The sequence below is a fragment of the Embiotoca jacksoni genome, unplaced genomic scaffold, assembly GCF_022577435.1.
Source record: "Embiotoca jacksoni isolate LCO1_2020_lvr unplaced genomic scaffold, fEmbJac1.0.p SCAF_36, whole genome shotgun sequence".
Classification (NCBI taxonomy): Eukaryota; Metazoa; Chordata; class Actinopteri; family Embiotocidae; genus Embiotoca; species Embiotoca jacksoni.
In genome coordinates, this window is record NW_027185388.1 from 3,155,156 (window position 1) to 3,181,457 (window position 26,302).

General features: G+C 44.2%; 1 protein-coding gene across 3 annotated transcripts; it reads right to left on the reverse strand.

The window, feature by feature from the left end:
- Positions 1-8: 8 nt before the first annotated feature.
- On the reverse strand, positions 9-25,845 carry myh11a (myosin, heavy chain 11a, smooth muscle). 3 transcript variants are annotated; one of them, XM_069166004.1, is made up of 42 exons: positions 25,759-25,845; positions 22,155-22,519; positions 21,771-21,927; positions 17,316-17,343; positions 13,965-14,064; positions 13,819-13,845; positions 11,630-11,722; positions 11,454-11,517; positions 10,892-10,990; positions 10,566-10,709; positions 10,256-10,351; positions 10,033-10,151; positions 9,699-9,851; positions 9,404-9,577; positions 9,094-9,267; positions 8,842-8,956; positions 8,455-8,648; positions 8,070-8,191; positions 7,911-7,980; positions 7,633-7,793; positions 7,287-7,395; positions 6,872-7,003; positions 6,558-6,764; positions 6,289-6,426; positions 6,055-6,178; positions 5,798-5,969; positions 5,461-5,673; positions 5,185-5,329; positions 4,857-5,063; positions 4,655-4,759; positions 4,416-4,568; positions 3,998-4,246; positions 3,587-3,799; positions 3,244-3,456; positions 2,991-3,152; positions 2,466-2,594; positions 2,295-2,383; positions 2,078-2,201; positions 1,785-1,993; positions 1,448-1,556; positions 1,183-1,355; positions 9-435 (listed from the first exon to the last, which is right to left on the reverse strand). In XM_069166004.1, the coding sequence occupies exons 2-42, from the start codon at positions 22,494-22,496 to the stop codon at positions 306-308; spliced, it is 5,937 nt and encodes a 1,978-aa protein (XP_069022105.1). In that variant the 5' UTR covers positions 22,497-22,519; positions 25,759-25,845; the 3' UTR covers positions 9-305. The 3 variants fall into 3 exon arrangements, with proteins under 3 accessions (XP_069022105.1, XP_069022103.1, XP_069022104.1); XM_069166003.1 differs by lacking the exon at positions 13,819-13,845 and adding an exon at positions 861-893 and having other exon boundaries at positions 346-435; XM_069166002.1 differs by lacking the exon at positions 13,819-13,845.
- Positions 25,846-26,302: the final 457 nt, after the last annotated feature.

Here is a 26,302-nt window from a genome sequence, read left to right on the forward strand (position 1 = left end):
TCAGTGCAGTACAAAAACAGTGTAAATAAAAAAAATAAAAAAAGGAATAAAAGGAAAACAGCAAATCACACATCAGCAGAGGCACCGAAACAACTCTACTCGATATCAAGTCCTGCTGATTGTTTTGTGTCAAGAAAAGGTGCTCTGAAACAAGAAGGCTGGATTACTGGAAACGGGGGGAAATATATATATATATATATCTATATTTTGAAGTGATATGGAAGAGCTAGATAGCATTTTGAAGTTACCCTCTTGTTTTTAAGCCCCCGGACAGTAATTCTGATATCTGGTCGTTGAGCGTCTTTTTACTCCACCGACTTTGTTCCGTTGAAGTCGTGTTGGGAGTCGGCCTCCTCCTCCGAGGCATCCTCGACCACCCTTCGGCCTCCGCCCATACGCCGAGGTGTGCTGCCGAAGGACGGTTCGTTTCCGCGCCTAAAAACGCCACAGAGATGCACACGAGACGACAAGACGAGACAAAAAAACAAAACAGGTCGTCACGGGACGGCCTCCGTGCGGGCGAAGGCTTGTCGATGAGTCGTGCTTCGGTTACAGCTTAAGCACGCCGGTTATCTTTGTAACTCATTCAGCGCCTTGCTCAGGAGAATGAGTTCGGTTTATGGAAGGTAAACCAAGCACTGAGAAAAATATGGCTGGCCGAGGAAATGAAAATGAAAATGAAAATAGAAACCGAATTGACTCGCAACAATTTTCTGTTAAATTTGCTATTCGTCGAGTCATATTTGTCTCAGTCAGGCTCAATGAAAGGAATGAGAGCGTTAAAGGTGAGCATGGGGATGAAAAGGCTCTGCTGAATCAAGGAGAAGTGGTGATTGGGTAACTTTTAGGTGCAGAGGTACCTGCCGTGTTACTCCTTGGGCTCAGGGTTGCCTCTGGAATAGAGATGGACACCATTGTTTTGCTTGTGCTCAGTAAGTTCAACTAAAAATGTTTTAATACTTTAAATGTTTGTTTACAACCCTCGAAGAGGACTTTAGTGACAACTTAGTTCGAACTGTTATTTTGTTTGTCTCGCCTCTTGATTAATATATTTTAAACATAACACACTTTTTTTTTTTTTCCTGTTGAAGCATCCCACAAATAAAAGGTAAACAAAAGACCCCACTGCCCGTCCAAGAAGACAGACAGAAGAAGAGGCCGACTCGTTGGGTTTGGTCCTACCTGAGTTTGCTCTTGAGGGTGTTGACCTCGCGGCTCATGGCGTCGTTGGCCTCGGTGGCTTCGTCCAGCTCCCGCTGCAGCTTCCTGCGGGCGGCCGTGGCGCGCTGAGACTCCTCCTCCGATTCCTCCAGCTGCCGCTTCAGCTGCTTCACGCGAGTATTCCCCTTCTCCGCCTGGAGAGTCAAGAGAAGAAATCTGCTGACTCGGTGCTCTCCAGGCAGTATTTTCTCGTTACATGTTGTACGGATGCACCGAGTGATCGGACCTGGTCTTTGTACTGCTCCCCCTGTTTCCTTTCGTCCTCCATCTGCATCATCAGGTCCTTCAGTTTCTTGTCCTTCTGGCGCAGGCCCTTAGCGGACACCTGCTTATCCCTGAAACAAGATGGACACCAGTTCAAGAAGACTAAATGAGAGTACAACTGGTGCAAAGTGAAAAATAAGAGATGGAAAGATGTCTAATGTTTTACATCAAGCATAGATATAAAATATGACGTTATAACATGACTGGAACATGTAAAGTGTTGGACTGATTGAAGTTGTGATATACAACTTACTTTACTGGCTTTATTTCTCAGACATGTCTTTGAGTGCTCGTCTGACCTGTTCTCCTGCTCCAGCTGCTCCTCCAGCTGCGCCACTTTGGCCTCCAGGGCAGTGATGGAGGACTTGAACTTGGACTTGACCTGGTTCTCCATCTCCTGGAGTTTGGCCTTCAGCTCCTTGTTCTGGCGCTCCATCTGCTGCCGCGCACTCTCGTTCTTCTGGGAGGTGCTGCGCTCCGTCTGCAGCTCGTTGTTCAGCTGATCCACCTGTCGGATGGAGAGAAGGATGACGACCCCCCGCGGTTCCATTCAACCGCTTCACGACAGAAGGAGCTGCCGCGGTCTCCTCACCTGCTGCGTGCTCTTCCTCAGCCTGTCGTTGATGATCTCCATGTTGCTCTGCTCCTCCTCCAGCTCCTCCTCCAGCTGGGAGATCTTAGCCTCCAGGCGACGCTTCTCGTCTGCCAAGGCTGACCTGAGCGCAGAGACCACGGCAGGAAATGTTATCGGCATTTTTTTTCCCAGCTCGCTTCACAGACAAAACCAACGGATTGAACTCTTCACGCACTTTCCAGAGGAGTTGCTCGCCAGCTCGTCGGACAGCTCGTCTCGTTCGGCCTCCGCCTGCTTCCGTGCCCTCTCGGCTGCGGCCAGTTCCTGGAGACGGATCAGAGGTTCGTCCGTTATTATTTTGTGCCCTCGGAAATGTTGTTGCCTCGTTACGAATCTACAGCGTTACCTCCTGCAGCTGCATGAGCTCGGCCTCCAGACTCTTGGCCTTCTTCTCGCTCTCCTTGGCGGTGGTCAGCACCTCCTCCCGGGCAGCACGGGCATCTTCCAGCTCCCTCTGGTAGTCCTTCATCTGAGCCTGGAGAGAGGAAGACAAACAGAAACAAATGACACGTTAGAAAAGGGTTTATTATATTTATAAGTAAGTCAGAAACAATATATCTTATTGAGGCTTTGTCAGCTGACCCTTAAAGTTGTACCAACAGAAATGTTTGAAATATTCCTTGGAAAGGTAAATGATGCTCACAAAAACAGAACACAATACTATATTTATATTCTCATTATGTATTTCATTTCGTCACCTACATGAATTTAAACTATTTGGTGTTCAGGTAAAAACAAATCTCGGGACAGCCTTGGTAGTAGCCTGTACAGTAGTGATACAAACCTCCAATGAGACACATGTTTAAAATTGTAAATTAAAAACCAAAATCAGACTGTCCAGGTAAATTCTGCTGCATCCCTTCATTCTCACCTGGATCTTGCGGAGCTGCTTGATGGCCTCCTCTCGTCCCTTGTTGGACGTCTCGATCTGTCCCTCCAGATCTTTCATGTCCGTCTCCAGCTTCTTCTTGGCTGCCGCTGCCAGAGCTCTCTGCTTCCGTTCGTCCTCCAACTCCGTCTCCAACTCACGAACCTGCAGTCAGTGTGCATCGATTGCTGAGATTACTCCTGACGTTCTCTGGCGGTGAATTTTTTCGGGCGGGAGGATGAAGATGCCTCGTTACCTGCTTGATGAGCTGCCTCTTCTTCTCCTCTCCCATCTCGTCTCGTCCCTGGAGGTCTCGGTCGAACTGGGCCTTCAGCGCCTGCATGTTGACCTCCAGTCGCAGTTTGGCGTCCTCGGCCGCCTGCAGCTCGTCCTCCAGCTCCTCCAGCTGCGTCTTCATCTCCTCCACCTGGGCCTCCAGACCTCGCTTGGACTTCTCCAGCTCGTGGACCTTCCATCAATATATTTTGTTAAATGAACTGAATACTGTATTCATTGTAAACCAATAAAGCAGTGAAACCGCAGACTTTCAGCGTTAGCAGTCTAAAGAGAGACGGTTTGAGTGACGCTCCGGCACTAACATTTTTTCCCACGTCGTCCTTGGAGCTGATCAGGTCCTCCATCTCCATCTTCAGGGCCTTGTTGGCTCTCTCCAGCTCCTCTCGGCCATCCTGGGCCTCATCCAGAGCCCTCGCCAGCGACAGCGCCTTGGTCTCCTTCTCTCTGGCCTCGGCTTCGGCCCGGTCCCTCTCATCTGCATATTTACTGGAGATACTCTTCTCCTCAGCCAACATCTGGAGGTCAGAGAGGTCGAATGATAACGGATTAATGGATGTCAACATCCATCACCACTATTTCCATTAAAGGGACTACATCCTGTTAGCATTAACACCTTTAAATCCACGTCTATTATCCCTTCAAAAGCACAATAATATATTTTGGTTTTGTTTTGTAATTTGTACTTGATTCATCGGTTTTCTGATTCTACCGACCTGGTCGAACTTCTTCTGCTTCTTCTCCAGGTTCGACACGTTCTGCCTCTGGTTGTCCAGGTCCATCAGCGTGTCCTCCAGCTCCTGCTGCAGACGGTTTTTGGTCTTCTCCAGCTTGTCGTATGCCGAGGCCTTTTCCTCGTACTGAGTGTTGGCCGCCTCCAAATCTCTCTGCAGACGTTTCTTCCCTTCCTCCAGCAGCTCGATGTTTCCTGACATTTCGTCCATCTTCTTCTTTGAGTCTGAAAGCTGCGCACAGACAAAAACTCTGTTAAATTACTGGTCATAAGAGACATTTTTCTTTAGTTTTTTAGGCTGTTTTCAAGAGTCTTTTTCCGATCTCTAATTGAGATTTTTCATCTTATTTCTTTATTGCCTCGACTTTCAATAACGCGCAATTCCTGGCGTGACCTCTGACCTGGATGTTGAGGGTGGACACGTTTCTCTCCACGTTCCTCTTGGCCTCCATCTCCTCCTCGAGCTGCTCCTGCAGGCTGTTCTTCTCATCCTCTGCTTGTCGCAGCTTCGTAGAGAACTGCAGCTTCTGTCGTGTCTCCTCAGCCAGCAGCTCCTGCAGCAGCACACCAGCTCAGCGGTTAACACTTCACTTTTCACTGCACATTTCAGCAGTAAAAGTTCTACTCTAAGTCCAGTTACCTGCGAGTCTTGGAGTTGGGAGGAAAGACTTGAAACGTCTTTGCTTAGTTTGATGTTCTTGCTCTCTGCTTCATTCAGTAGGTTTGTCACACTCTCCAGTTCAACCTGTACAGAAACAAGCATGAGGATTCTCAGACTGATTCTTTTTAAACTCCAGCTGTTTTCTTCCGACTGGACTGAAGATGAACTGAAAGTGATTTACTGTCATCTTGGAGCAGCGCTCGCCCAGCTCCCCCTTCTGCTTCTCGCTGTCGTGGAAGCGTGACTGCAGATCCGCCACCTGACCCTCCAATTTCTTCCTCTTGTGCTCCCCGTCCTGTTTGGCCTGGACCAGTGAGCGCACCTCCATCGTCAACTCTGACGTTTCCTTCTCCAGAGCTTGTTTAGCCTTCTCCAGGTTTGATTTCACCTTCGCAGATGAAAGAAAGATATTAAAATACTGTAGATAACGGAGAAAAGAGGGCAGTGAATGTACCTACAGCTAAGTGACATATGGGTATTTAAAACCCTGTGAGATAATGCAGGCGTACTCGTTTGGACTGCTCCAGCTGCTCGGTGAGCTCCTCCACACCCTGGGTGTGTTTCTGTCTCATCTCCTGGACCTGAGCCTCGTGGGTCCGGTTCTCATCCTCGATGGCTCTCTTCAGCAGGTTCACCTCCTGCTCGCGTTTGGCTCTGCACAAAGAGAGATGGATCATGCGGTTACATCACATCTGTCTTACACCTCTATTAAACATGAGCCATCAGCTAAATCCTTAATTTGTATTAACCCTCATATTGGTATATTTGGACGTAGTGTAGTGAACCTTAGTTCCTGCTGTGTGGCGGTGGTGTCCAGCGTGTCCTCCAGCTCGGATTTGAGGGCCTCCAGCTCCTCTCCGAGGTCCCGTTTGATCTTCTCCGCCTTGTTTCTGGCTGCACGCTCAGAGTCAAGGTCCTCCTGCAGGTCTGAGATGTGTCCCTCGAGCTCTCTGATCTTCTTCAGAGCGTTGTTTTTCTGCGCTGTCTCATCTTCTAACCTGGAAGGAACGAGAGAGCATTAAAAATACTTTGCAGTCATAGAAAAAGTAAACCTGTAAATTGTATTTTTGAGTAAATATTCAGGAGATAAACAATTAAAAAGCATCCGGAGTTTAACTTTACCTGGCCAAGGCGTTCTGTAACTCCTCCTCCTTCTTGGCGAGCTGAGCTTTGAGGTCGGCGATCTGAGCCTGCAGGTCGGCTATCTGCTCCTGTAGATCGTTGGACTCGGCCTCCAGCTTGCGTTTAGCCTTGTCCAGCTCCTGGCGGCCCTTTTCTTCTTTCTTCAAGCGGACTAATTCAGGGGAGGGATAACACTCACGAATCTACGTTTTTATAAGTTAAGTTATGCGTCTGAGGAATGCATTAAACATGATTACCTTCCAATTCAGAGATCATGGACTCGTGTTTATTTTTGAGCTTAGTGAGGTTCTTGGATTTCTCCTCTTCCTCTGCCAGGTTGGTGCTGAAGTCTGCAATCCTCTCCTCCATCAGCTTCCGCTCCTACAAAACATCACAAACAGGGCAGTTATTGAGTAAAATGTACATTTTTGGACACCAACCCTCTCACCAAAATATATGCCTCTGATAAATTCTGTTTTTCTAATTCTTACCTTCAGCAGCTTGTTGTTGTGGTCCTCCATTACCAGAATGTCATCCTCCAACTTTTTGATCTTTCCGTCGCAGGTAACTTTCTCCAGATGCAGCTTTTGGCGGGCGTCCTCCTCCTCTTCCAAATGTTCCTCCAATTCCTACATTAAAAAAAAGACTCAGCCCTCAGTTTCTGCATCATTTTCATCAGATGGTTGAAAAAAAAAGCAAACAAATAGCAACTAAATAACAGCAATTAAGAAATAATAAAGAAAGGAACAGATGTTCAGACCTGCATCTGCTGCTGCATCTTCTTCTTGTCGACCAGCAGCGCCTGAGCACGTTCTTCCTCTTCATCCAGCCTCGCCTCCATCTCATGAAGGATCTCCTCCAACTCCTGCTTCTTAGCTCCCAGACGGACTCTCATCTCCTCAGCCTCGGCGTACAGCTCCGTCTCTGCCTGAAGCTGCTCCTGCAGCGCGTTCCTCTCCTCTAAAACCTGCAGCACACAGACAGAAAGAAATGGGCCTCAGCTTCACGATCAACAGGCTCCTGGTAAACGTTTGTGTTTGTGTCGTTGTTGCAGATCTCATCTTTTTTTTTTACCGATGTGTGTTTCAAGGTGATTTCTTTCAGCTCCGTCTCAATCTTCGTAGCAACTTCTTTGGCTTTGTGCAGCTCTTCGTCCTTTAGACTCATCTCCTCTTCCTGTCGGGTCACCTGCAGCAGAGGCTTGACCTGCGGTTCAGACAGATGGGCGGCGTAAGTCTTAATCATGGGGGGTAAAGACAGTGACTGAGTAATAACGTTACACCATTGGTCTGTTGAATGCCATGTTTTCCTGTATCCCTTTCAAATTAAAAGCCCCCATTTCAAATTAAAAGCCCTGTAGCGTTCCATCAACAGTCAAACCATATACTCAGTTTTGATCAAGTTGTTGAAATAGTCTCTTAAGTAAGAACCTCAAATACAAGAATGCAGTGTGATATTGTGGCATGAATATGCAGCACGACTAGCTGACCTTTGTGAAGAGTCTCCACCACTGCCAGTTCCTGAGTTTGAGGTAGGCAGCACAGTTCCTCTGGATCACTTTCATGGCTGTCAGCTGCTGTTGCCTCTTGGCGAACGCCCTTTAAAAGCACAGCAGGGAAACCACTATATCACGTATGAAATAGTGCAACATGTGAAGTTGTCTAATTTATGAGGCTAAAAGCAGCAAGAATGAAAGTTATAGTTATGAAATCCTCTCCAGGGCCAAAATACTGTCTGAAAGACTGGATGTAGTTCATCATAAGGAGCCTAATCCACCGCAGACAGCTTATCTATTGGAGGCGGGGGTGTGTGAGACGAGGCTCGTATTTTCATACTTTCTGGCCAGGAAGCCTCGAGCCTGCGACTGGAAAGCGATGATGATCACGGTGATCTTCAGATCTCTCTCCTCCTCCAGCTGAGCAAGCACTCCTGTACGGAAGAAGATTTTACTCTGTCCGATCCTGTACAGGTTGGGGTCCAGGTCCAGGTGCTTGATCTACGCAGACGGGAGGAAAAAACGATGAGGTGCTGCCTGCACACAGCGGACACGACTGAGTGAAGAAAACAGCGACTGCAATGATTTTTAACAAACACGGACGACGATTGTGCTCACCATGATGCAGCAGGCTTGTTTGCCATCCATGAAACCTTTGGGAATGGCACTAGCAGCCAAGATCTCGTAGCTGTGAAGAGACAGAACGATGTCACACTTATTAACAAGTGGTTACAGAAACACCTTAAACTGGACGTGAAACACGGCGTCCGGACTCACCGCTGGCGGAACTCCTGGAAGACGATTCGGTTTGGGAAACCTTGCCGACAGATTCTGATTCCCTCCAACACACCGTTGCACCTCAGCTGCTCCAGGACCAGGTGAGCGTCCAGCTTCCCGGCCTGAGAAGAGCAGCATTTCAATTAGATTACAATGGCTGACTGGTTACTAGTAAATGCATTTTACTGAGGTGTTTTTTTTATGTCTTAGGAAATAAATCTATGTATAATGTTTTGATTATTGACATGCTGGATCAACACTAAATACGAAAATAGCTTTTCCCTCAAAATATGTATCTTATATTTTGGTCACAACAAGAACATACATGTATAATGAGTTAAACCAACTGCATTTTGGAAGAAACTTTTTTTGAATTTTGTTTTACCCTCTTCTCGTGGTTGGGGATGATGCATCTGACGAAGTTGGGCTGCGTGTTGTGCAGCGTGGTCATGAGTTTCGCCAGAGACTCCTTGTAGAGTTGCCCGACTGTGCGGAACATTCCCTTCTTGGTCTTCGAGGCGCTCGGCATGGAGCTGTCCGTCATCTTGGCCAATGTGTCGAGACCCACCACTCTGTCCGCTGAGACGCACAAACACACAAAACAATGTGTACTCAAGCTGTTCGCTCGCGTGTCTGATATGATTTTAAAGCATTGATGTGTACGTTTTTTATGGGATTAAATATCGAATCATTCCAGATATTCTGAGAGTTGTGTTGTTTGTGGTGACGGCTGCAGCAGCATTGTTGCACCGGTGTTTTTCAGACGTCTCACCGTCTTTCCAGAGATCCTGCACAAACTGGTTGGAGGAGTTGCTGAGCAGCGTTGTGATGTTGTCATTCAGAGGGTCCATGTTCTTTGTCAGCCAGGCTGTGGCGTTATAGTCTACCTAAAAACAAAACAGCATCACTGTTATGTGAGCTTTACATGTTTTTTTAACGAGACGTCAGCAATCCAAGCAGCACTTATTCTTATTCTAAATTATTACTCAAAATGAGAATACGAGATGACCCGCTTCGTGCTCACCCTCCCAGCGTAATGAAAGACAGAGAACTCTGTTTTGTCCTTAAGCTGTTTAGGTTTGGCGAATTTCATGTGGTTCCCTTGTGTGTTCATGAGTTTCTCCACGAAGGAGATATCTGTGGCTTTGGGGAACCAGCACTCTTCGTCCAGCAGGGCCAGGATGCCTGGAGGGTTGTTCTGCAGAGAAGATACAACTTAGTTTGACCCAAAAATAAGACACATAAATCATAAATTCCCCGCGCTGGGCGGGAGAACTTATGCGGCTGGATGGATTTAACGGACTTTGTGAGTTTAGTGTCTAATTTTTACTCACCGGCCTCTCGATGAGCTCAATGCAGGGCTGCAGGTCGAGACCGAAGTCGATGAAGTTCCACTCGATGCCCTCCCTCTGGTACTCCTCCTGCTCCAGGATGAACATGGTGTGGTTGAAGAGCTGCTGCAGCTTCTCGTTGGTGTAGTTGATGCACAGTTGCTCAAAGGAATTGTCCTGCAACAACCAGAAGACAGAGCTGAAGACACTCTCTGTGTATTTGACTACGACACATTTAACACGATTCAAATAAGAGCTGATTGTTTGAATGACTCCTCCGAGATCAACACGTTTATACCTCAAAGATCTCAAAGCCGGCGATGTCGAGGATTCCCAGGAAGGAGGCTCCCTGGCGTTTGGTCTTGTCCAGCGCTTTGTTGACTCGGGACAGGATCCAGCGGAACAGTCGCTCAAACACAGCTTTAGCCAACGCTTCAGTAGCAAAGTCAGCCTGGCAAACACACACACACACACACACACACACACACACACACACACACACACACACACACACACACACACACACACACACACACAGAAAATGAGAGATGACAGATGTGAGAAGTGCTCCTCAAATCCAGATCTTGTGCAGTTATTCTTATGTTTTGAATGAAGCTCATTCCTCGTGGTACCTGCTCTTTGGTCTGGGCCTTCTGCACCACCTCTCGGCCCACTTTGATACGAGGGGTGAGGATGGCTCGGGTGAAGTCCGTCACATTGATCCCCTGCAGGTGACACACCTTCTGGGCCGCTGGAGATAAGAAGAGATTTTAAAAGTAGATTCTCCAGTTGGAAATTTTTTTTTACATCACATGCTACTGGACTTTCTAATAGTATGAAGTAGTTGTATCTAACCGGTGTTGTCGGGCATGGTGGCCTGCTCCTGGTTCCTCTCTTTCTTGAACTCAATGTTTCCCAGCTGCATGACCGTGGAGCAAACCCTCAGGATATCTGAGAGAGAAATCAGATCGTTTTATAAACTAAATTAGCCTTGAGATAATACAATTGTATTTGTGGTGACGTGCAGGTAAAAGATAGCCACATCAATCACGTATCAGGCCGTCTAACAGCAGTGATGAACCGGCCCTCAATGCAAGTACACACATGTGCAGCTAGACACGCTTATAGTTGCTCCTCTTATTCAGATCACATCAAACACTCATACCGATTCTCTCCTCGTCGTTGAAGCCCATGATACTCATGGCCTCCATGGTCTCTTCGTACATCTCGTCGTCCTGCTGGCCGGGCAGCTGAACGTGGCCGGCGCTCAGGAAGCGGTAATTACTGAAGGGCTCCAGAAGAAGCTCCTCTGACGATAGAACACACAATTTTAAAGAGTTGGTGACTTATCATCACAGTTATGGTCAATATGATGGTTTCACTTCTCATGAAATTGTTGCTAAATACCATGAGGAGGGTGAAGAAGTACAGCACGTCGTCAATAAAGCACAAAAACATCACACACATATTTTAGATTGATCATCATCTTACCTTTGAGTTTGTCCTGTGCACCAGCAATCATATAGTAGAAGATGTGAAAAGCTCTTTCTGTCTTCGCCTGTCTGATGCAGCGAGATTTCTCCAGCAGGTCTGAGAAGAGTCGGCTGTTAAAGAGTACAAATGCTTTTTGCTCAGGAAGGTTTTAGTACATAAACTTCTTGTTCAGGCCCAATTACACAAGTTTGAATTACAGATGGAAAAAAAAAATAATCACACTTTCTGTCAGGAAAGATGGTTTATAAATTAATTCTTATGTCAAGATTAGTAACAGCTAAAACTGTCGAAAATGTTTTCGAAAAAAAAAGAGTCCTTCTTATTTGGCTTTGAATTGATTATTGTTTTCTGCAAATAAAATTCCGGTTACTGAAGTTCAACATGAATTATAATCAACACGTTAATATGAAGCCATCATTTCATGGTATTTGTTAACAAGCAGGTGGTATGATGACGTACTACATTAAACCTCAGGTGAAACACTTCAGTCTGAAGAGTTTGTGAAATCTGATAAGTTGTTTTCTCAGACTGAAAAGTAAAAAAAAGTAAATAAGGATACAGGTCTCAATGTTGGCTCCAACAATGTAGCCGGTCACATCGAAGTTGATCCGGATGAATTTTCCCTGTGAGCGATGAGAAAAGAAGATGTCATAAATAGAAACGATGTCTGATAAACAATGAAGAGCATCAGGAAGCTTTAAAGAGTCACTTCAGAAAAACAAACAGCGAACTCACAAATCGGGATGAGTTGTCGTTTTTGATGGTTTTAGCGTTCCCGAAAGCCTCCAGGATGGGATTAGCCTGAAGAAGCTGCTTCTCCAGCTCCCCCTAGTGGTGACAGCGATACACAGACATGTCACAGTTAAACACTGATTGTTGTGCAGCAGGTGTGTTTGGTGGGGGCGAGGTGATTCGGGATGGGCAGTGTTGAGGGTCAGTTTACCGGAAAGTTTTTAATGGCGACTAATAAGAGAGAGAAAAAAAAAAAAGATGAAGCACTAAACTGGCACCAGTTGGTCAATAAATATCCTGAGAAGTAGCTTTAATAGGAAAATAAAACTCCACACTAATATCTTTATATTATTGCATAAGACAGTTTCAAGAGAAATTGATCAAACGAGGAGGGAACAGAACAGGAGATGGAAGACTCGAGGTCACGTCGGGTTAGAGAAGGCATCCGAATACTGTTACCGGCCTTAAAACCTTTGATGGGTCCCGAACAAAGCCTTTTCATTCAAAGTGTCGGCACATTAAAACCGATTGGGATTCACAAACAGCCCTCCGGAGATGTGATTTGCTTCCAGCGTGACTGCAGAGCCGGCGGACTGGCGGGTGGAGCAGGGCGATGGTCGGTAAATGAGGCAGACACCCCGTCACACTGCATCGAGCTAATCCACCTGATCAAAGTGGTCTGTTTCAGTCCGCATCCAGGTCAGGCGCTGCAGACCGCCGACCAAAATCTCACGCTTAAAAAAAACAAAACCCCTCTGGCAACCTGGTAAACGAGTTAAAGCCACGATGGATCGGAAAGAGCGCCACGTCGAAGTGTTAATATCGTGTTCAAAATGGTTAACGGTGAGATGGAAACAACGGTGAGGAGATAGATGATGATAAACTTGTATATTTGATGAGCTTAATTACAAAATATGTTGTTAGCAGATGTTCTTACTAATTATAGTGCATTTATAAAAGAAACGTGTATTAGAGGACTGTTTTCTGCTAAATTAATGAGAAGAATCAGAAAAAGCAGTTGAAATGAAAACTTGACTTTGCCTCTTTTTAAATATTATTTCTTTCTCTATTTTTGCTCTAATGTATTTGTAGTTTTTGAAAAAGTCTGTTCACAGGTTTTTTCGTCGTTTTTTTTTTTTTGTTGAAAGAAAAAGAGGAAGATACAGACCCGCTGAGGAGGTGCAGTTCAGAGTTGGCAAAGCAGAGAGGAGGCTCCTGTTTATTTAAGACACTGGGAGGGAAAAAAAAAAGGAGAGAAAAGAAAAGAGAACAGCAAAGATGGCATGACAGAGAAAGTTACAGCTGACTACGCTTTAAATAAGAAATACTTAAAAAAAAAAAAAAAAAAAGATAGATAAGCAGCAGGAGGAGGACAGGTGAAGAAATGAGATGAAACTTGTTGTTATTTGTGTTCAGGCGAGGTCAAAGAGACGGAGTCCAGAGGCGGCGTTTCCTCTGAGAGAGCACGGTCGGTGGCATCGATTTGGCTGATGAATTAAACGTTTTCATCTACATACCACACCAACACACAGCTTTCGTGATTCTGTTTGAAGCGCTGTTCAAAAAGAGATTTGACTAAAGGACTCAGATTATTTCAGCCCGGTCTGGTTGTTTAAAAGTCAACAATCTAACGAAAATGGGTGTTTTCAGAAACTCCACACGAGGAGGTCCAGTAACCGCTGCGGGACCTGAGGGTGAGGAGGGAGGAGGAGGAGGGAGGAGGAGGGAGGAGGCCGGCGTTTGATAGATAGGAAGAGGAGATGGGCATGCTCACACTGTGCTCGTTGATCTGTGAGAGACCCTTTCACTGCCGGGGAGGTTTCAACGGCTCCTCCGCCGGGAGGGAAAGGATGTCCGTGGAAGAATGACGACACAAAACTCAACCAGTTCAGGAGGAAGGCAAAACTGGACGCCCGTCACCGGACAGTTCGAGTGACCGCGGGTCAGTACTGATGATGATGATGATTATCATGCAGTCTAAATCAGCTCGGCTTCATGACAAACGTTAAGGTCAAACAACCATCTAACTGACAAACACTGAGATTCGGCATCTTTACTGTTGGTGTAAGAAAACATTTTTACAGAATTTCTTCTTTTTTTTTTCAGTGACGCTACCTTCATGCACTTTTCTAACCTACGAAGGAACAAACACCGCACACAGAAACACACTACAGGCATTCCCCTTTACTCACGTAGGCAAACTGTGATCCTGATTGTTGCTATTTGGAGGAAATGGCAATATAGAGGATTAAACTGGGCAGTTTCCTACATGGTGTTCAAGAGTGAGGGAACTGGCTGACAGATCCGAACTCACGATCTCTTCACACAGGATACTTACAGCGCTGCTGTCCTTCTTTCCTTTGTGTGAGGAGGCCACGACGGCCAGATACTGGATGACCTTCTTGGTGTTCTCCGTCTTGCCGGCACCAGACTCTCCGCTGGAGGAGGAAGAAGGGTGAAGAGCGGGATTAAGAGACACCGAGCGGAGATAGTGGAAGAGAATGAGGGAGGACGTGAAGATAAGCAGCAGCGACAGGCTCTTCGTTCACAGCTCAGTAACCCGGTTTAATTGAATGGAAATCATGTGCGCGCAGAGATAACGCCTGACACAAAGCATAATGTTATTTTTGAGTCTGAATACTGTACACGCTGATCCCTCACACACATATGAAGGAGAGGGAGACTTATTGTAGTTTTAAAGCAATATGTTGACATTTTTGGAGACATTTTATTTGCTTACTTACTTAAAAAAAGTGAATTTTTGACTGAAAACGTGGTAGTTTGACTGTTTTCTCTTGAAGAAAAATGTTGTTTGTATTTCTGGTTGTAATAGACAGGACACGGCTGCTGGACGTAGATTCAGGATTCCTGTAGGTAGTGTGTGTGGTATTTCCTCATCTATCTCTCTGTACAAACCCTCCCAAATCCCCAAAATTGTTTAATCTAACTCTACAAATAAATAGCTGCCTGTCAGCAGCACATCATTTATGAGCCGACACATTACGGCAGCAGAAACAGAGTCTGTACATTAAAACCCAAAATCATCAGGAGTTGTTAAACACGACAGTCAGAAACCTGACACGCGCTTCCATTTAAAGGCAATTTACGTATGACGAACGTCTTCGAACAGAAGCAGGAACACATTCTTTCTTTACACAAAACGATCTTGGATGCTTCAGACAAAGTTGAATGATCCCAGAGATCACCAGCGCACAGACACATGCTCAGTCATGGTCCTTAAAAGGACCGGGACGCTCTGGGTGTTACGGCTTGGCAGCTTCCAAGAGGAATCTGACTACTGTGCCCCGTTCATGTCTGGTACGACATCCAGGCTCCTGCTGCAGGCAGCGGTTGGTTGCAGGATAAATTCCTCCACATGGTTTATCAAACTGTCTCAGTACAGGTTTCACTTATGATCATTGGATTATTTAGAAGCAGATAAAGCATTACGTCATACTTCACCTCATTGTTAATATTCAGATGTGCTGTTTAATTTGATTAAGATTTAGGTTTTTTTTTAAATTTTGAATATTATAGGAAACCTGAACAAAAAAAAAAGAAGAATTACTCTTTTCTTTTTTTTTATCTACAACTCCTGAGTGAACAATGTGTGTACTTATGCACTGACAAGGCATCTTTTTTAAATTTTTTATTTTAGAGGTCAACATATAACTACAGTTTTTCTCAAGGACCAGGAATGTGACGGGGACTTGACCTACCAACGCTGCAAATAGTGGACAACTCACTCTACCAACTGCTTCCCCAACATGACAACAACAACACTTCTGGGAAAATCTATACTCCCCAGGGGGCTGAATTATGGGCATTCCTTCATACATGCAATGACTTTCAGCCCAGCAAATACACTAATTCCTTCCAGTTTCTTTTCTTTTTTTCTGCACACATGCAGCGAATATCAGACAAAGGAAAATGGTGACCTTGTGAGATGAAATGTCAACATCTCCAGAATGGATTTAGGAGCTTCTTTTTCCCATGGCAAAGTCTCGCTACTGTGAGGAGGAATTTGAGCAATAATATAACTACTAGAAAACACCAGAATACAAGTGACCAGAAAAAAAATGATCTAATGCAATCCACAAAGAACAGTCCTGAATTCAATACTACAAGAAAATTTGACTTGTCATTATCTCTCTCGAACATAAGAAACAGTCCTGTGGGTCTAACTTGAGGGGAGGAATAAAACAATCTACAGTGTGACTTTGTAGGGGTTGAAAATCTTGTCTGTATTTCTGATTGATTTCATCTAATTTAACCTTAAAATGTGATCTGAGATGAGAATTGTCTGTCTTGGCAGATGCATGTCATTCCTCTTAGTGAAGTTAAAACAAGGAAAATCCTGTAAATTATAGTTACACAAGTCTCCCATGACAAAGAACATGCAATGCAACTAAACACACGTGTACATTCACACACGCAAGAGGAAAATGTCATATTACATGCGTCAGACTAGAAACAGTTCTCCCTTTTATGGTTAAAGATACCTGATGAGGCTGAGTAGTGGAGTTTGTTTCTCACATCGGTGCTGTTAACTAAAAAGTTAAAGCTCCCGCACCGATCGGGTTAAACACAACCAAACTGTTCCAGTCTTCCTGAGAAAGCAGCATAATAGTTGAGGAAATGGTTTGATCTGATCAAAGAATTGACTACATCCTGGTTTCAGTAAGTTTACAGTAAAACGAGGAAGAGCTTTCTCTCACTTCCATTGCCAATACAACTGAAAACTGAGCAGCGAAGCATAATGAAGCACATATTGTGACTTATATGTTACCTGATTGATGTCAATCAGCCAATTTAAACGACTGTAGTGAACTCAGGAGAGGAGGAACACATTCGCTCCATTTAAGGTGTACTTTCTCATATGCTATGTATTATTTTAGTTTCTACTTGTTTGATTTACTCTCTCCAAAGTTATTCTTCTTACTATGTTAGTATGTCGTACATTTATACCAGAAGTAGATAAACATGGAGCACAATCCACTGTGATGTAAAGTATGTAAGGAGTAAAAATATGTTTGAGAGGCAAAACCTAAAATCTAGAAACATCTAGTCATGATTCATCATGACTCAAAGTAGGACACTAAAGCCCACAAAGGAAAAACTCATTCATTAATGTTTAAATTTTGTTTTCTACAGATTAGAAGTCAAATAGAGGCCAGTCCAAAGATCAGGCCGTCCCCCGCCAGACAAAACGAGGCCGTTTGTCCCTGGATGTCCGATTGCCCACTCAAAGTTGTCAATAATTAGTTTAGAACAAATAAACAAACAAAATGGAGCCCCAAACATTTGGAAAGCTAATCTGGTTCTCCCACCAGGGTCCGGGGCACACTTCCTGACCAGAGGTCTGAGAGGAGAGCGAGGCCGCGGCCCTCTGGGAGCGCCGCGAGAGCATTCGTGCACATCCAGTTTGGCTCCGTCTGAATGCAACACAAACTCCACGGCAACATAATCCCACAAACAAAATGATTTCTCACTGGCACTGGTGGCTGAAACTGGGTGCTAAGAGACCCGAGAGGTATCCGGTCTGTCTGACTCCGTGTTTACACCAGTATTACGTTACTGTTCTTCCACACATGCAGATGCAGCTTTCCTACTTGTGTTTATGTGACGTGTTAGAGATGAAGGGTAAAAGTGAGACAGGTGAGTTTGGAGGTGACACATTTTTACTCACGTGCAGAGAATAGATTGATCCTCACGATCTGTAGAAGCAAAGAAAAGTCAAAATGTTAGATGACTTCTGCAACAAGTCATTCTTCAGATCAAAGATAACATCATAAACCATAAGAATGAGCTGATAAACCAAAAGAATCTGCAATCACCAAAGATTTATTATGTATTTTATGAATCAGGGACTTTTCTTTTTCTTTCTCCCTTCTTATCTCCTTAACTTTGGCAAGTACACCCAGCTCAGTCCACTACTGTAAAACCACAAGGCTTTCACCAGGAATAAAGATAAATTTATTTCAGACAATCAGCTGGGACTGTGTGATCTGTGAAGGCCTGAGGAAACACGTAACTCGCCCCAAATACTTTGATTTCTACCCGTGAAAATCAGCTCTGAATGTGCTGAGCAATGACTCATTATACTGTCTCCTGGGAGAACAACACCAAGTCCATGTAAGGCTAAATTGTAACTTCATCCTTCAAAATGAACAACATGTGGGGGAGTAGAGGGGCTCACAGCTGAAGAAGAGATAACTTTGCTGTCAGGTTTCGAGTGTAAAAGATCAAATGTCATGTGATGTACCCTTTTAAATGATGTAGCCTTCATCCTCGTGCCGCGAAGAGGGAAATAATTCAGTACGCTTGTGCATGAAAACACACATTTGTAAAGCCATCTTTGTGAGGACATTCGCTGACTTAGTCTGAACTGTCAGAAAGTGAGGACTGACGGAAATGTCCTCGCTAAAACTCAAACTGGTCTTCACAGAGATGGACATAAACATAAACATAAACACACACACACACACACACACACACACACACACACACACACACACACACACACACAGTTACAGTGCACAGCCTCCCCATGAACTGTAAAGTAGCACGGATGCTGTTTCTCCGTGTAGACTTGAGTTTGGCTGCTGTTGCACTAGATTAATTATTTACAGACAGACAGAAAATGCAGCCAGTTCTCTCTCTGCACTTCCTAATTAAGGCAGAGGGAGAAGGAGAGATGGTGAGATGGAGATAGAGAAAGACTCACTGTCGCACCAGCGAATGAAACTCAAAGAGGAGAGACACGGTTTTTTTTTCGTCACGACACGAACACTCAGAATATTTCCTTGAAACTGATTCAGTCTCGTCAGTTAGATTTGATAATACGAGAGCGTCAAGGACAGAAGACGCAGTACATCGCTAATCTGCTGCAGGAGGACAGCAAACTCCCCGCGGGAATATCTTCCTGGACATCAAAGAGCAAAGTACAATTTTAGAGGAACTGGATTTCAGCCAAGATGGAGGAAAGAATGTCTCAAAGCTTCAGAGAGTTATCTGGATTTGCTGGAGTTATGCACCACTTCCACTCTAATATGTGAATTGTTAATACGACAGTACACAGCGCAGAAGGCTCTGCATCATTAGACACTACTTCATGGGAAACCCTATCGGTCTATTAACAATAACAAATCCCTGCCAGCCGCAGTTTTATTAGATTAATTAAGGGCTCACAGGGAGTTCATAGGTGTGTAGCTTTAGTCTTAACCTCTTGGTATTTAGAGACTCTAAAGCATTTATACTGAGGCGATCCTAAAGCTTTGCAGTTCTTGGATATACATGATTCTTTGAACAGAATCAAGAGTCAAAAACAAGCTCTGGATAGAATATTCAGCTTTAAATAATTAATTGGAATTAATGATAATAATAAAAGCTCAGCAAAATGTGAGATTGATTTGATCACATCTGGGTCCTCACTGAACTTTTGCCTATGAACTGATTTGCAGATTAAAAACAAGAGGAAATATTTTCAAGTAAGTATGCCAGTTTTTGAAACTCTGTGTCTAAAGAGGTTCCTCTGGTTAAAACCTCTGGCATATTAAAAGATAAGCTTTTATGTCATGTTTTTTATGAAGTATGTGTTGCTTCTCTTTTATGATTTGCTCTTATCTTTCTTTTGCTTTTATATTTCTTATCTTGCGTCCATTTCTTCTGCCGTTGGCTTAATTAGTTTTACTTACTTCCAACTTAAACCCGCTCAAAGCCCGGTTTTGTGGTGTGGAAGCTAAATGTGTGATCCACCAGCTTAAAGACCAATTGTCATTTCATATATCATGAGCCTGAGCAAATGTTTAGTTGGAAATAAATGCAGCAAATCAAAACATGTTCTTCCTTCTCGTGCACGTAGAGTCCCATAAAGTAAAGTCTCGAATGGGTTGTTCTGCAGGGATGAGCTGAAGAAGGGAAATCCAAACACCCACACAAACACCATTTAATCCTCCCCCTTCTTGTTTACTTCACATTATGTTTACATGCCGTTGCTGTGGCGGTAAACACTAATTTCCTGTTTACCAGTTTGGTGCAACTTTAAATCCTCCACTGTGCACTCACTGTATTTGTAACAGCAAGAAAGCCTTACGCTGCGTTATCCAAAACCTAATAGGATATTTACTATAAATTGTTAAAGCCAAACTAATTCAGCTATTTAAACACAAACTTAATATTCAGTCTGATGCTACATCACCTCTGTTAAAGTATATCTGACTACAGATTAGTGCAGCTGCATTTCTTAGGCTCCTCTATTTCCTTCGAGCAGCCTCAGATATCATTTCAGCAAAAGTTAATGTATTCATTTCCTTAAAAAACATAGACATTAACTTAAAGACGGCACTTAAGAAACGGAGCTCGGAGCTCAAAGGTTTATCTAAACGTGCTTATATAACTTGTTTGATTTGAACTACTTTAGTTGAGGAAAGAGCAGGAAGTGACGACATGAGTACAAAACCAGACGATACATTCCCGTGTTTTAGATCAATGATCAGTGAAGAGTGCTGTAACGTATCTTCTCTCTAAATGTGCACTGAGCTGCCTGTAACTCTTCAGATCATCCAAATCATCCTGACTGAGTAACATCAGTGAAAAGTAACTCCAGTTTCAGCCTTAGTGTCTGTTTCTTCAAGAAGAGAGGCAGTGAAATGATGGATAGGTTCTGTTTATAATGACAGAAGTTATCATGGATGGAGGGAAGGTTTAAAACATACGTATGTATTCTGCATGATTTGCTGCGTAGCGTTTGATTTTACTGAAACAATTGACATAAAATCTTCAACTTAAGTGATGTATTTGGAAAAGTTTCAAGCTGATAATATCCCACTTGTTAGCTCACATCTCTGGACCAACTATTCTGGTGTATCTTTCATAGCGTGTGCCAATAAATGCTGCAAATCACAACATATATTTGGATGCAGTTTACGTCCAAATTTCACAGATTTTGAGCAGTAAATTTAAACCGCATTAGTTATTGTTCTTTGTGTCATTATCACTCATCCATGTGTGTATTTGGTTTCTATGACGACTACATCATCAGCATTGACAGCTGCCTCTGCATACATGAAATCCATACAGTGTAGACAGAATAATCTGACTTTCTTTCACTAATTTACTGTAAGTCCTGTCTAAACATCCTGTTTCTGAGGAAACTCGTCCCAAACCACTTCAAACTTTTCTTATTTCACCCAAGAAAAAAAAAAAAATCTTTGACGTTTACAGTGATTAAAAAAAAAAAAAAAAGAGTTTGTTATTTGAATAAGGAAGGGGAAGGAGCAGGAGGAAGGGGGTGTGTGTGTGGCTGAAACAGGAAATGTTTTACTGCCCTCCACCCATCTCTCAACCATCTCACAATCCAGATGTCAACTCCTCTGAGAACATCCTCACGTCAACATGAGATCCAGCGAGCGAGACCCCCCCTGGAAACATGAGAGAGAGAGCGGCTCTGTGGGAAACTCTGAAATCATATCACTGCTGGGGTAGCCCAGAGGCATTTACTGTAAGCACGGCTCTGCCAGGGCCACTATCGTCACCTCCACGAGACACTGAATCTCAAACAGGCCATAAAGGTTTTTTTTCAGGGTCGTTTATACTTTTCGTAGCAGGAAGCCGACTGCGATGAGCTCGCGGCAGACAGTCGGAGCTCTGAGGTTGCTTTTAGCCGGTGCATAATAATAAAAACAGGTCTGCATTTGAAACTATGAGCCTGACAGCTTTCTAATAACTGCTTTGTCAACATGACAGAGCTAAAAATGCAGCCAGCAGTCATGACCAAGACATAAGCGAGGCCTTTGACAGCTCACCCACAGCGAGCTCTTAAAGCTACCAGCGGACACAACTCAACTGAAAACAGCAGCTTGCACAGTTTGCATGTGACAGCTGCCAATGACTTCCACCAGCTTTCTACAGTACGTGTGCTTTTGTTTTTTTTTCTTGTCTCAGTTTGTTATCATTCATTCATTTAATCTGATCAGCTTCACAGAGTAGACAGACACTCTGCACAGATCAGATAATGAGGCCATTAGAGAGCAAACATGGCAGGAAACACAAAGAAAACAAGTCTCTGGTCCATCTTTGCAGCTCACGAGGAGAAGATGAATGAAAGCGAACGAGGCTGGGACGAGCAGAGGAAACGTCCTACCTTGCATCATGTTTCTGTAGGCGTTATCGGTGATGGAGTAGATATGAGGGGGGACTTCGTGTCGTTTCTTCCCTTTGTACATGTCGATGATCTTCTCTGAGTAGATGGGCAGCATTTTGTAGGGGTTCACCACCACGCAGAACAGGCCGGAGTACGTCTGAGAGCAGAGGCCACGACAACGGGGAAACAGTTTGGACAAGTTTGTGTTTTTTTGTTTCTGTCAGAGGCCGAAAGCCTCGATAAAAAGATTAGTATTGTTAAAATAAAGAAATTAGAAGTCCAGCAGTTGTCATAAAAAAAAGTAACATCTGGACGTATAGATTTCATGTGTTTTGGTGTGAAACTACTTTTGTGAACTTTCGAATGTCTTTGTTGGATACTTACATAAATAAGCCCAGAGAAGTACCTCTCGCGGATATTGTGCAACACCGAGGCCTCGTTCAGGCAGGTGAGCTCGGCCATGTCCTCCACCTTGCTGAACTTGGGCGGGTTCATCTTCTGGATGTCGTCCTTGTTGACCGTTATCTTCTTGCCGTTGTCAGCCAGCTCCACCAGCACCTCGTCGCCGTGCTCCTCCTTGATGCTCGCCGCCTCGAAGCCGTGCTTCTCCGTTGGGACCCATACCAACTTCTTGGCCACCCAGTCGGCCTGAGCCATGGGGCTGTTCAGGAAGTCTTTGTCCACAAAGAGGAACTTCTCGTCCTCGCTTGGGGCCTTCTTGGACATCTTGACTTATAGTGGAGGGCCAGCTGTCGAGAACAAATAACCTGAATGTTACAAACGAGTGAGCAGTAGAGGAAGCAGAGATGGAGGGCAGTAACGAAGGAAGGAAGGAAGGAAGGAAGGAAGGAAAGAACAGACGCACGAGGGGACGAAGGAAGTCAGGAAACAGATGAGTTTCAGCAGAACAGAAAATCTTCCTGGACATGTTATAGCAGTTATGCATCACTTGCAGGTACTGGATGATAATCAGAAAATGGCACCAGTGCAGCATGTGATGAGTCTGACTGCAGGAGACATGCTGGTAAAAGTTGCCTCCTGTTGCGGTTGCAACTCAAAGAGTTAACGTGTTTGATCCAGCGGGGATTTCCAGAGCGCAGCCATTCTCACGGACCTCCACCCCTTCTCGACCCTACACTTTCACACACACAACACAAGGGAAACGCACAAACATCCCCCCCCCCGACTGTAGGCCGAAGCTGGATAAATGGACTTTAATCAACTCAGTAACAAAGATCGACAACTTTAGCTGAAATAACCTCAAACCATTAATACCGACTGGCACTTACTCATACTCATTTAGTCATTGCATAATTGACAACATCCATTTTTCTCCCTAGTCTCTCACCCTCCACCTCTCTCTCTCCCTCTGTCTCCAGCTAGGAGGCTTCAGTCTCGTGCTGCGATGACCATATAAGGGCCCCTTCTCTGGAGCAGCGCTCTTTTGTGTGGACCTAAACAGCAAGGCAAGTGAACTTCCAAACAAAGCCCAAATAGGGAATAGTATGTCTCTTGCCGGCCTTGTCGTTTACTCCAAAATGATAACAGCGAGGCGGAGAGCCCAAGGGGGGCCCGGGGCTTTAACTATCTTTCACATGGGCCCCTATCGGCGTTCATTTTTAAATGCAACGGTCAGTGGCTCAAATATGAACAAGTGGCTGGGAGTCCGGCATGCCTGGGGAGTGGTAGCTGCAGGGGGAGGTTATGTAAGATGCAAACAGGAGTAGGTGCAGGAAACGTACATGCAAGTCATAAAAATACAGCTTGGTAGCAAATATGTCAAATATATTATCATATTTTACACTAAAACAAAACCTCCTAGTGAACAAATTTAGTCCAGTGAGTCCAACACACAGTGTGATGTGTTGCATTAGATTAGCCTCTGAGCTCCTGAGTAGAAAACTTAGTGGTTCATGGGTTACAGACAATAACGTCACTCCTGTTCACAGGCTTGTTAATTCAACCCCCCTCCATCTCTCCGCATAACACTGTCCTGAGAAAAATATGAATGCCCCCCCTGGGATTCGCCAAAACCACCCAAAACTACCGAAGGACAAAAACATGAACAGAGACGGACGCTTGCTATTTGTCAAAAACTGCACAGTCAGTGCGAGTCCAGGGAGTCGAGCACACTGCTGAGGAAACGAGGAAGGGACCAGCTGATGCCTTCATGATGTGATATCTCTGTGGGTAAAGGTAAACAGACTCTTCCTGACTCTTCCAGACCCCCCCCCCTCCTACCCCCCCCCCCCCCGCCTCGCCCCCACCACCCAGTGGTTTAAGTATGTGCAGCCAGTCAAGCTCACTACTTTTAACTTTTCTCACCAACTCGGCTACACACCGTTGCAAAGCTTCCTCTCTCACTTTCTGTTGTTTAAACACAGCTTGTGCTCAGTCGGCGTCTGTTGAAGCTGTCTGACGTGCGGTTGACATAACAGGTCTGAAACCTTTCAGGATGACAAGAGCTCAGCCAAATCAAAGCTCTATTCTTTTCCTCGCATGAGGCTAAACCACCCGTTCTCAATTATAACCGATGTATTCACATTCATATTGATGTTATTTCTAAGTAACAATAACCCACAAACTCACTGAATTCAGTGTGAACCATCAAGCCAAAGTCACTTTTCTGTTCATAATCCTTCTCTATTATTTGGTGTCGGCCACAGTTTCTCAAAGACACACAAACATTAGTGTAAACTTATCACGAGTCCAATATGAAGTTTCATTATTTCTCTGTCAAAAATAACAAACAGTAGAAATGTGAGACTGAATGACCTTTCTATTTCTGGTTGAGCTGAAAGATGTTACTCATTTCCTCTCCCACGTTATCATCTACTTATAAAACCTTGGTGCATTCAGATTTTCATGCTTTTGTACAAGTGATTAGGACTAAAACAATGAAAATAATTAAATTATGTTTCACTCGAATTTGTCGCAGGAAAAGCTTCCGCTCGGGCTGCGACTGCAGGAATATGTCGTCGACTGCAGAATTGTACAAATATGGTGACAAAATAAACACTCAACCCACAACTTCCTCGTCTTTCAGAGATGCCTCGATGTTGAGGATGATGAGTCAAAGGCGTTCAGCTTACGGTGCAAACATTCATACGCGGGATCTGAGACTGAACCGCTTCACATCAAAAGTCTGTCAGTGTAATAAACTGTCATGTTGATATTCATTTAGACTGACAAACTTTTCCTAAATAGACAACACAGTTACAGAAAAGTATTATTGGAAACATACAGTTTAGCTTGAGATATTAATAAACTATTTGTTCATTTGCAGAATTATATAAAAGAACAAACACTAAAGTGAGACAGGTTTATCAAGGAGGATAAAAAAAAACACAACCTCCAAAATCTGATAAAGTTTCATGGGTCACTTCTCTCAACTGTTTGCATCTTCAACCACAAAGCTCAACATGCTTGACAGACAAGCAGCTTAATATGACCATATTTGGGAAACAGGAAACTCCATGGTTACAGGCATGCTTGTACTTCGATAGTCTCAGCTTCCTCTTTACTCATTACTGCAGCTTGGTGTCATATTTTCTTTGACAGTGTTTAAGCACTGTTTGTTAAAACTATAACACTATGTTTTATTTCTCTGTTACACTTTATTTAACCCACAAATAAAAACTCTGCATACATGATAAGTATTCGTGCACTAATTACATGATGTGCTGTTGAACTGGGACCTAAATCACATTAGTTATCAAAGGAAGTGATGCAAATAAAAACAAAACCATTATCACAGTGTATGTTAATAAGCTGAAGTTAATAAGGTTCAACGTAATGTTTTATAGCACTAAATGAACATGAAACTTCATATTTCAGTGCACCGGAAATCAAACAGAAAAAACACAAAACATAGATTCATCTTCCTTGAACGCAGCCAAAGTTAACAACGCGCGAGAGGGATGCGGTTTGACAGGTGCACGTTCAGTGTAACCCCGCTATGGCACGCGGCAGGAAACGATATACTTACATAATGTGAGGAAATTTATGTTCTTTGGATTTGGAAAGTTAGAGTTTGGAGAAGCCGGCGTTGACGAGGTACTCCAAAAGCGAACAGTCCAAATGACCCCCGACAATTTCAAAGGCTTACCATTTAAACTGCGCACTGCTGCGCGAGGGTGGAGCTGCACGAGCCCGGCCCTCCTCCTCCTCCTCCTCTTCCTCCAGCATCGTCCGGTCGCAGGCAAGGCAGGGCACCATCCATTAGCGGAGCAGGAGGCAGCGGACATGCGCACTGCGGACACCAGCAGGTTTAAAGACGCACGGGGAGATGAATGGAGAACAACTCTTCATTCAAATGGAGAAAGCGCTGCAGATAAAATGTCAGAGGATTAAAAAGTCGCATTTAACACTTTAAAATAAAATGGAAAACACAATAACTTAATCTTTGTGTTTACTGTTTTTATTGAACTGCCCAGCGCTCAGAAACATGACGTCAGCCTTGGTCTGGTGAGATTATGGTGATGTAATGTAACTAAGTAAACCGAACCAAGTACAGTAGGCTACATAAGTAC

Coding starts and splice junctions, on each gene's coding strand:
- myh11a (XM_069166004.1), bottom strand. CDS start 22,496: ATGTCCAAGAAGGCCCCAAGCGAGGACGAGAAGTTCCTCTTTGTGGAC. Junction 9,852..10,032: donor AGGCCCAGACCAAAGAGCAG/GTACCACGAGGA, acceptor TGTGTTTGCCAG/GCTGACTTTGCTACTGAAGC. Junction 4,760..4,856: donor AGCGCTGCTCCAAGATGACA/GTAAATCACTTT, acceptor GTTTCTGTACAG/GTTGAACTGGAGAGTGTGAC.